General features: G+C 41.8%; 1 protein-coding gene across 3 annotated transcripts in view; it reads left to right on the top strand.

The window, feature by feature from the left end:
• Positions 1-8966, top strand: part of LOC138049234 (uncharacterized) — a 29126-nt gene extending 20160 nt beyond the window's left edge. For all 3 annotated transcript variants that reach the window (XM_068895412.1, XM_068895413.1, XM_068895414.1), the window contains 2 exons: positions 1-360; positions 1318-8966. The exon at positions 1-360 is cut by the window's left edge and continues 511 nt beyond it. In XM_068895412.1, the coding sequence (XP_068751513.1) occupies positions 1-360; positions 1318-6197 (5240 nt within the window). In that variant the 3' untranslated portion in view covers positions 6198-8966. The remainder of the gene's footprint in view (positions 361-1317) is intronic.
• Positions 8967-11601: the final 2635 nt, after the last annotated feature.

Raw genomic sequence — 11601 nt, 5'->3', positions numbered from 1 at the left:
CATTTGACCAGAACATTCAGTACGCTAAAGAAGCGTTCAAAGCTCTAGGAATTCCAACTGCATCGATTGATGTTATTGGAAGTTTGACTGCATCTGACTTTCCGACAACAGAAGTCCGTAAGTTGGAACAACAGCTAAGGGAAGAGAAGCGAGCATACATCAAATGTTTAGAGAGCAGAAATGCAGATATGAAAAAGATTGAGGAGTCCTTAGCATCCATAAAAAAGGAGAGCCTCACTGCCAACAAAGAGGTCGCGGAGGGCTTGAGGATGCAACAGGAACATATGAGTGCGTTAGGGAAGGAGATCCATGAGCTAAAAAAGAAGGAAGAGGAACGATATAAAGAAGCAGAAAAAACAGGTAAAACACTAGGACAACTGTTTTCAAGACTCTTTTTAAAAACAGCAGCAGATAGCAATAGGCATGACAAACAACACACTGTTTGTCTGTTAAAATATGACAAAAAGACAGACAGATCTTCCATGTATCTTTCGTGGTTAAAAGAAAAACAAAAAACACAAGTCACATAAAAATAAACGAAACTGTTACAGTACCGCTTGAAACTATTCGATCTCCAGTTTGACCGAGATAAAACCTCGTTTACGGAAAACGAAAGCCGATGTTTTACCTAGGTTTTTTCCTGTTGATTTACTCTGCAGTTGAGAGATAACGCGGTGAGGCTTTTGTTGGCATTGTTTTCCACTACAAAAGGCAGACTTAAGTTTTTGAAATTGTCGCAACTGTGACATTATAAAAGTGCGCGTATGGAAATTGATAGGGTCGAAAAGTGAAGCCAACATACAGTTTCTCAAGTCGGGAGTTTTAAATCATTTCCTCCGTTTCAAGAAAACTTTCTTCTTATAAGAGTTGTAATTAAATAGTTTCTTTGTTTCGAGCGGTACAGTAGTTATTAAATTTGCTCTCACAGCTAACGTAATCAAAGCCAAAGGTTAATTTCTGAGATGACGTCACAAACAAATTTTCTTTCTTTAGTACATATGTAGTCTACTAATTATGTTTATTATAACTGGGTAATTTATATTGTGACGAGGAGTTTCTGAAGTGACGTCATCTTAGGAACGTGGCCAATATTGCACAAGATCTGTCTTCATTTAAATGACGGCAACTGAAGTTTTCTACTTCTACAATGCAATGAAAAACGGGAAATATGCCTGCTGTATAACATTTTCGGTTATGTGCACAAAGTTGAAGATGATCTTTGTTTTTACTTCTTGATATCTTCTCCATCAACGAGAAAAAGGATATTAGAAAAAAGTAAGCAATGTCTACTTTGTGTTTTACTTTTGCATTACAAAGACATCAAGTCAACAGTCCCAGGATCTGTTCTTCCTTCAATGATTCCAAACTTCACTGGCCGACAGAGTGAATGCCAAGAGATCGGGGATCTAGTGAGTTCCGAACATACCCGAATCGTGACGATCTGGGGCTCACCCGGATTCGGAAAGACATCGGTTGCTATAGCGGTGGGGCACCAACTGCAGTCTCGACGCTTTCCTGTTTGTTTCCTTTCATTACGAGGACTTCAGACAAAGGCACATCTGACATCAAAGCTTTTTAGCCTCGTAAGGCAAGCCATCCCGAGTCAGAGATCACAATCTCAGCCTCTGTTCTTTGAAGATGAGCTAATTGAGACCCTCGGCAGCATTTCAGATTCCTGCGTATTTATTCTTGATAATGTAGATGATCTGCTAGAGAGTGGCTTTCCAAATGTTAAAGAAGACGTCCTGAAACTATTTGAAGACATTCTCACGCGAAATAAGAAGATAACTCTGGTGCTGACGACACGAGAATCATTTGAATTTATGAACTTGAATTTCCAAGGGCACAAATCAATAAGAATAAGGTCACTGGATGACACCTCATCTCGCACGTTAGTTCATGAATTGGTGCCAAATGCGACTCCCGATGACTGCGCACAAATTGCCCAAATATGTGGTTGTGTGCCTCTTGCAATGAGGTTAATGTGCTCTCTAGTTTCTGAAGATGATGTTCAACCAAGCCAGTGTTTGATTGAGTTCAATGAGTCCACAACAGAAAGTATCGTCGACATCTTAGACAATACAGATTATCCAGCTAATCAAAGATTGCAGTTCTTATATGAAAAGTCCTTCCACAGACTTTCTCCCGAACAAAAAGAAGCATTTGTGTCTTTGTCTGTTCTTCCGGGATGTATCACCACGACTCTCGCAGCAGCTGTATTGAATGTTAGAAAGTGCAAGGCCATCACAATGTTGAAATTACTCCAAAGAAAATCCTTTCTCGATTCAAACTCCCAGCCTGGAACATTCATAATGCATAAGCTTCTTCAGTCATTTGCTAAAGAAACAGGAGGTCAGCGAATGGAAGAAATAGTAGCAAATGCAAAGTGCCGTTTCCATGAGCATTACATTTCTCGTTTCGATAAATTGAATGACGAGTTTCTAAATGGTCATTCCATGGACGCATTCATTGCATTCTATGAGGAAAAACAGATTTTTGTAGAAAGTCTTGTAGACGGTTGCACAGATCCCAGGATAGCCGAGAATGTTTTTAAAGTTTTGATTAAAGCAGAAATGTTTCTGGACACGCTGTTTTGGTGTTCTATGGAATCTGACAATTTTGTCACTATCTACGATTCGGCCTTAAAGGCAGCCAATGCTCTAGGAAATACACATTACCAGAGGCGTTTACTAGCTTCTAAAGCATTTAGTGAAATTACCTGGGGAGGAGAGGGAAGTTCAATGCAACTTCTCAAGAAGGCATACGAAATGCAGTCAAAATCTTCTTCAGTTTCTGATGATGAAAGGAGTAAATACTTGTGTTACTTTGGCATCTGTCAGCTTGTTAACGGCGAGGTTGAGAGCGGGATACAGTGCCTGCAAGAAGTTCTTTCTTTAATGCGTGAAAGTGGAGAGCAGAAAATTCTAAGGCTCGTTGTTAACCAAGTCATGGCGGTCTACTATCAGTTCTTAAACGACCCATCTACCTCGACTTACTACTATGACAAAGCACGCAAGGAATGCAATTCCGCTGCAGACGAGCAACTGATTGTTATTCCACCTCTTGGACGCAAAGGAAAAAAACCAAAAAATAGCAAAGAACTTCAAACAAACACTTTTGACTCGGGTAATTATTGGCCATTGCAATTCCTAGTTATATTTCACATCACGGAAGCAGCAAAGAACTTCTTTGACACTGACACCCAGCAATTTGTAATTAACCCTGCCCTTCGAATGTTAAATGATCTCCAGATAAATTCCAAAACCCCTTTTTATTTGTTTCATTTTTGCTGTAATGTTATGGGTCTTCTGGAGTCAACATTCACAGAAGAGGGGGTTGTTAGATCAGCTTTCGAAGAATCAGTCGCAAGTAACCACGCAACACTCGAGCAATTCAAATATAGCTCTTCAGGCCCAGAGGAGAACGTTGATTCAACCGTGACCCGTCGTTCTCAAGAATGCAATCACCCTCTTGCAAAGATCTACCAAAAATTCGGTGAATTCCACCACTACAAGAAGAACTACTCAAAGGCTCTTGATTTCAAGACGTGCGCTCGTGATATCCTATTGAGAACAAATAAGCAAAAAGCAAATGCATTCTTAGCCCATAGCTACCATTCACTTGGGGCGACACAGCATTCCTTAGGTGATTTTACCTCTGCTCTCCAGTCTGCTCAACGGGCATTAGATGTGCGACTAAAATTGTTCGGAGAAGATCATGCAAGCACAGCTAAGAGTTACCATTCACTTGGGGCGACACAGCATTCCTTAGGTGATTTTACCTCTGCTCTCCAGTCTGCTCAACGGGCATTAGCTGTGCGACTAAAATTGTTCGGAGAAGATCATGCAAGCACAGCTGAGAGTTACCATTCACTCGGGGTGACACAGCATTCGTTAGGTGATTTTACCTCTGCTCTGCAGTCAAACCAGCGGGCATTAGATGTGCGACTAAAATTGTTCGGAGAAGATCATGCAAGCACAGCTGAGAGTTACCATTCACTCGGGGGGACACAGTATTCGTTAGGTGATCTTACCTTTGCTATGCAGTCTGCTCAACGGGCATTAGATGTGCGAATAAAATTGCTCGGAGAAGATCATGCTATCACAGCTGAGAGTTACCGTTCACTTGGGGAGACACAGCATGCGTTAGGAGATTTTACCTCTGCTCTCCAGTCAAAGCAGCGGGCATTAGATGTGCGAATAAAATTGCTCGGAGAAGATCACGCAAGCACAGCTGGGAGTTACCATTCACTCGGGGTGACACAGCATTCGTTAGGCGATTTTACCTCTGCCCTTAAGTCAAAGCAGCGGGCATTAGATGTGCGAATAAAATTGTTCGGAGAAGATCATGCAAGCACAGCTGAGAGTTACCATTCACTCGGGGTGACACAGTATTCGTTAGGCGATTTTACCTCTGCTCTTAAGTCAAAGCAGCGGGCATTAGATGTGCGAATAAAATTGTTCGGAGAAGATCATGCAAGCACAGCTGGGAGTTACGATTCACTCGGGGTGACGCAGCATTCGTTAGGCGATTTTACCTCTGCTCTTAAGTCAAAGCAGCGGGCATTAGATGTGCGACTAAAATTGTTCGGAGAAGATCATGCAAGCACAGCTGAGAGTTACGATTCACTCGGGGTGGCACAGCATTCGTTAGGTGATTTTAACTCTGCTGTGCAGTCAAAGCAGCGGGCATTAGATGTGCGAATAAAATTGTTCGGAGAAGATCATGCAAGCACAGCTGGGAGTTACCATTCACTCGCGGTGACACAGCATTCGTTAGGCGATTTTACCTATGCTATGCAGTCTGCTCAACGAGCATTAGATGAGCGAATAAAATTGTTCGGAGAAGATCATGCAAGCACAGCTGAGAGTTACTATTCACTCGGGATAACACAGCATTCGTTAGGTGATTTTACCTCTGCTCTGCAGTCAAAGCAGCGGGCATTAGATGAGCGAATAAAATTGTTCGGAGAAGCTCATGCAAGCACAGCTGAGAGTCACCATTCACTCGGGATAACACAGCATTCGTTAGGTGATTTTACCTCTGCTCTGCAGTCAAAGCAGCGCGCATTAGATGTGCGAATAAAATTGTTCGGAGAAGATCATGCAAGCACAGCTGGGAGTTACCATTCACTCGCGGTGACACAGCATTCGTTAGGCGATTTTATCTCTGCTATGCAGTCTGCTCAACGAGCATTAGATGTGCGAATAAAATTGTTCGGAGAAGATCATGCAAGCACAGCTGAGAGTCACCATTTACTCGGGATAACACAGCATTCGCTAGGTGATTTTACCTCTGCTCTGCAGTCAAAGCAGCGGGCATTAGATGAGCGAATAAAATTGTTCGGAGAAGATCATGCAAGCACAGCTGAGAGTTACCATTCACTCGTGGTGACACAGCATTCGTTAGGTGATTTTACCTCTGCTCTGCAGTCTGCCCGACGGGCATTAGATGTGCGGAAAATACTGTTCGGAGAAGATCACGCAAGCACAGCTGAGAGTTACCATTCACTTGGGGGGACACAGTATTCGTTAGGTGATCTTACCTTTGCTATGCAGTCTGCTCAACGGGCATTAGATGTGCGACTAAAATTGTTCGGAGAAGATCATGCAAGCACAGCTGAGAGTTACGATTCACTCGGGGTGGCACAGCATTCGTTAGGTGATTTTAACTCTGCTATGCAGTCAAAGCAGCGGGCATTAGATGTGCGAATAAAATTGTTCGGAGAAGATCATGCAAGCACAGCTGGGAGTTACCATTCACTCGCGGTGACACAGCATTCGTTAGGCGATTTTACCTCTGCTATGCAGTCTGCTCAACGAGCATTAGATGAGCGAATAAAATTGTTCGGAGAAGATCATGCAAGCACAGCTGAGAGTTACTATTCACTCGGGATAACACAGCATTCGTTAGGTGATTTTACCTCTGCTCTGCAGTCAAAGCAGCGGGCATTAGATGAGCGAATAAAATTGTTCGGAGAAGCTCATGCAAGCACAGCTGAGAGTCACCATTCACTCGGGATAACACGGCATTCGTTAGGTGATTTTACCTCTGCTCTGCAGTCAAAGCAGCGCGCATTAGATGTGCGAATAAAATTGTTCGGAGAAGAACATGCTATCACAGCTGAGAGTTACCATTCACTCGGGGTGACACAACATTCGTTACGTGATTTTACCTCTGCTCTGCAGTCTTCTTAACGGGCATTCAGTAGATGTGCGGATAAAGCTGCTCGGAGAAGATCATGCAAGCACAGCTGATAGTTTGTTTTTATTCTGGTTAACAGTAACCTATGTTTGTCATGAATGGCTGGAATTTCTTTGCTGTTGAAAGACGTAACTTGTGAGAGTAAGAGGCCATAAGAAAGGAGATAAATCACATAACCAAGGGAAGAAAGTACCTATTTGGCTTTTTTTTTTACTTTGGAGAAGATTCCTCATCGGATTTAGGAATGCATTGATGATGAGTGGAGATCTCGCGGGTTGTGCTGGATAAATTCACCTCCGGTTGACCTCCAATGACTGCAGCAAGCTTTGATATTCAGAGAAAACGATTAGGAACACCAATAGTGAAACGGTCAGATCATGTAACGCCTTTGTTCAAGATTTTACATTGGCTCTCAGTTGAGAGGAGAATTCAATTCAAGATCCTCATAACTTATAACACCCTGCATGGACAGTCAGGCAGCAAACTATTTGATGCCTTTAATTGACGAGTAACATCCGTCTTGAATTTTAAGATCATCGTCACACAGGGGCACCCAACGTCCATTTTCGGAAAGTATCTGTTCGGAAGACGATTTGAGATCTAGAATTTTCGGAAAATTTTTTGTAAAATTTCTTGCTTGCCTGCCTGTCCTAGGCTTTTCTAACTTCTAAAAAATTATATAATTGACCATCTTTAACGGATTTTTTACCCTAAAAAGGTCACCTAGAATTTTCGGGAGCCTTTTTTCTGGCTGAAATGTTCGAAAAGGTGAGTTTTGATCCCTACAATCAACCTCGTTCCCAGGGCTTTTCTCCGCCGAAGGGAAGGTGGGAGAAAAGCCTTGGGAACGAGGTTGCCCTACAATTTTCGGATCACTAGGGGATAAAAATATGCCTATATCTACCGTTTAAATACTAAAATACGTTTAACGATGCTATGTCTAAGTGGTTTTGAACTACATTCTCGTTGGGTGCCTCTGGTCACACTTACTACTTTATCCTAAAACGATTAGAACTGACTTTTATGGTGGCAGAGCTTTTTGTTCCCAGCACCAAAATTATGGAACTCTTTGCCTAAGGACATTAAAAAAGCGAAGACAGTTAATTGTTTTAAAACTAAACTTAAAACGTATCTTTTTAGAGAGTCCTTTTTTATCATTGATTAGATAGGGTATTTATTTAGCGATAAAATGGTTGTAAGGCGCATTGATCTGTGGGAATGCGCCATACAAGAACTATTTATTATTATTAATAGTCGATTATGCATTCTAATTCATTTTGCATATATTACAATGTGGTAAGTTAGACGATCCGATGGCCTGGCCAGATAAAATTCCTCAAACTCGTGCCGCATTTTAAAGCGTTGTTTCGTGGCATGACTTTCAACTTATATCTCGGTCGAAAAACTGGTACTAAGACATGTGATCAGATATGCGGCGAACATGTGAGCAAGCCCCCGGGGTGGGGGGGGGGGGGTACTCTCTTTAATGGCCTATACGGGGAGGCTCCGCCCGAAAAGGGTACCTTTTTCACGCTTCAGGTATATAAAAGGGTAGAGATTTCACGAGTCGAAGTATTTGAAAGGATTTAGGAATTTAAAAGGGCCTTTCATTATATTCTAACGGAAGGTATACGAAACGGGGAACCATTTGTCAATGGAAGGTCTACGAAATGGGTACCATTTGTCAATGAGTGGTCTAAGTAAAGGTATCTTTTCTACCAAAAATGGTTTATAAAAGTGTAAGGGGTCGGACCTCGGGGCGGAGCCTCAGTCGCCGTAGCTCCGCTATTTTGTGCTCTCATCGATGGATTTTGGTGAATTTAAGGACGGTGCCTACTAATTCAAATGTATTTTGGAGCGGTTTACTGACTATGCGGGAAAAGCAGATTTTAACAAGTGTTATTGAAATTCAAAAAGATAATTGCGGGTAAACACACATTTTTCGAAGATAATTAATCAAAAATATTTGTAAAAAGCTTTAAAATTCAAAGCAATGTATGGCGTTCTTTTCCAAATTCAAGCTTAATTATCTCTGAAAAAATACGTGGTTACCCCCAATTTTCTTTTTTGATACCAAGAGCACTTGCCAAGAGAACGTATGCGCAATAACAATAGTAGGCACCGTCCTTAAACGCTTCGACGGTAGCATTTATCGAAATCTGAGGGAATTGTCCGTTGTTTAATTTATATGTTAACGAACAGGACTTTGAATCGCCTTGGCTTTGGGATGTTAACCGTATTTTGATTGCATTTGTTGATTAGTTCCAGGCCGACAGATACATGGAGCTTAGTCTTTATCCGGTCAAATATTGTTTGGAATTGGTGGAAAAGTAATCTGAAGGCAAGATCCTTAAGAGTGAGCCTGAACCAAGGAACGGCAAATTATGAAAATACTTTATTCATCAGGGGAAATACTCAAATCAGTTGCACGGAGTTTGTTTACGATAAACGAGCATGCAATTGCAAATGTTTGCTGTTATTTGTGCTTCCGTTTACAAATTAGCTTTTACGCTTAAACATTACCGGTTAATACGAAATTTGAAGGCTATAAATGTAAATATTTTAGATCTATTAAACTTCCGAATCTACGGAACTGGCGCAGTCACGCAACTTGTCAACAAATCGTAGTTTGTACAAGGGCCACGCTAACCTGGCATGGACTTTGACACTATGATATATATCGATGAAAAACGTGGATTCAAGCAATAGACAGAGGCTGAAAGTCAGCAAGTGAAATTATATATTAAAGTGACGGCGTCGAACGCACTCTCATAATCTTTGATTACTACGTACTAGTTGTAAATGTAGGCCGTCTCCCACATGAAGCGGCTTATAAAAAAATTCTGCACTCTGTGGAAATTCAATGCATACCAGTTAGGAGATGCTGCGACTTGTATTTTCTGCTTTTCTAGCTTCTAAAAGTTTGCCATCGAAATCGTTCATTTGTAAATTTTGTTATAGCTAGTGTCCTCTTAGCCTGAATTTCAGCCGCCTCCTCCGCTCGCTAAGTCACTCGGCCCCAAGTGACTTAGCGAGCGGAGGAGGCGGCTGAAATTCAGGCTAGTGTCCTCTTTGCGAAATCTTAAAAAATCTTCACTATGCACTCTTTCGAAAATCAGCCGAATCTCTCATTCTATGCCGCTGTCCATAATAAAATTTTTGCAACTGTAGTTGAAACGCAACCAGGCGTAGGAGACCCCAACACACAATCCCAGGCCCCAACAAAGAGCAGCATTTCGATCAAAAAGAAAATGAATCCCAGCGTTGGGTTTTACTCCTTTCTCAACTTGTCAAATATCAACCAGCAAAAGGATTCAAGAAGCGCCGGTGGCCTTAACCTTTTCTCCGGAGTTAATGGTGTTCACGTTTGTACTCAGTGTTAAAAACACGAATCTCGTGGAAACGGTAGCTCTAAAAAGCTTTCATATTTTGGGAACGAAGGGGGTTGCATTATTCAGATTATTGATGACAGCAAGGCCTTATAGAGTTCATTTTGGAGGGTTATTTGTATTAAAACTATGGATATCCAGTTCATTGAAGCATGATACAGTCCCAAGAGTAAATAACTTGTATTGTTTTATGCAAAGTAACCCCCAAGATGTGTTGCATTATGGGATGGGTTCTCAAAGTTCTTTCACGTGATGGTGTCAATTTATCGATTGGTTCAAATTTGAAACTCGCCCCAGTTCCTTGCGCAATTCTGGGATAGCCCATGCGGTTTATTTCGTATGTCATTTCATCGCTATTTTCCTGTATCTCTCGGGTCCTCGCGGGTAAATAGCTTGCATAGAAACGGAGCAGACTTAACATAACTTTTATCTCCCTTCTTGATTTTAGCTTCCTTCCGCTCAATGGGAATTTTCCTCGCTAAGAGGATACTGTAAATGACCTAATAAAAGCCCGGGGCGTTTGTTAAATGACTACGTTTGTGTTGTAAGGGGGGCGTTGAATAGATATGAGGCGTTTACTAGAGAGGGCCATTTATATCAAGTTAACTGTAACAACTAGAAAATCCAAATAAAAGTTCATAGTTCCATATCAAAAAAAATAGAATTCGTATTCCGTCATACCTAATATAGGGAATAGCTGGGCTTTTTAATCTTTTAAGGGACCGAATTATTGGTACGAAGATTGACATTATGAGGGACAATTATATAGGCAGAAGTCGTAGTCGATTATATGCAAACAATTAATAAAGTGGAACCCCGTTGAAAAGATCACCTTTGGGCCATGGAAAATTGGTCGTATAAACACGGGGTGGTCGTGTAATGAGGCAGGGTCACATTATGATACAACACGCTTTAACTGGTACTACACTTGATTACCTTTAATTTTATAAATCAACCTTTTCACAGTTATTTTTTCAACCTTACAAACGTAGTTCATTGTAACTGAACAAAACCGAGTGCATGTAATGCGAAAAACAATGACGTCGTTCAGTTCCTATCTGATTGGATGAATTTCAGCTTTGGCTGGATTATTTTTCCACGGCACGCAATGCCTGTAGGGTGAACGTGGGCCTTTACGCCAATCATTTTGTACACAAGCGAGATGCGAGATGTCAGCGGTTTTTATATTGCCCTCTATCTCTCGAAAATTCTAAACATCTTGCAAGTTAAATGATGCTTCCGTAAATGAAGTTATTTTGGGCATGACATTTGCCGGAGGTGAACATTGATTTCATCCTCACTAACGCCTCTTTCACCAGTATCATTAGCCTGCGAACAGGCTCCCAGGGAGGGCGGAAAAAATTGGGCGAGTGAAACGTGAATCCGCGAGCGAAGCGAGTGGGAGTCGGAGCGTGAATCCGCGAGCGAAGCGAGTGGGACTCATCACCAGACCGCTCTTGGCTCGTCCCACTCGGCTAACTCGCCCTAAACCCAACCGGGAGCATTTCTGCAGGCTCAAGTATCATTTGTTTCCTCTCCTCCTTCATGTGCTACTCATCAAAAGAACGTATCCTCCCAGTTGTCTGGAAGTTCGAGAATAACTGGTGGATCAAAATTGCCATCTACAGTTTTTTTCCATTGAAACTGTAGTCAATTTAACCAGTCGTATTAAAGGGGTAATTTTGTAAAGAAAATAAGGACTGAGGACTCCAAAAGGTGGTCCGTGGTCGTAATAACGGGGTGGTCGGATTAACGGGGTTTTCAGATAAGAGAATGTGTGGGCTTTTGTTCGGGCCATAAAAAATGTGGTCGTAATAAATGGGTGGTCGTATTAACCGGGTGGTCGTAAGGCGGGGTTGCACTGTGCATGTCTTACACACCTTATTCCAAAATGGCCACCATTTTGGCTCATTCTCGCTGTAAAAACCTGTGAAACTTACGGATGACGTGACACAAAGAAAACAAAAGAGCAAAAAAACATCAAAGAATAACTTAACCCTACAAGGAG

Source organism: Montipora capricornis, chromosome 5 (assembly GCF_036669925.1).
Source record: "Montipora capricornis isolate CH-2021 chromosome 5, ASM3666992v2, whole genome shotgun sequence".
NCBI classification, from domain to species: Eukaryota; Metazoa; Cnidaria; class Anthozoa; order Scleractinia; family Acroporidae; genus Montipora; species Montipora capricornis.
The sequence above is the reverse complement of the archived record's forward strand: the minus strand, read 5'-3'. Positions and strand labels throughout refer to the sequence as shown.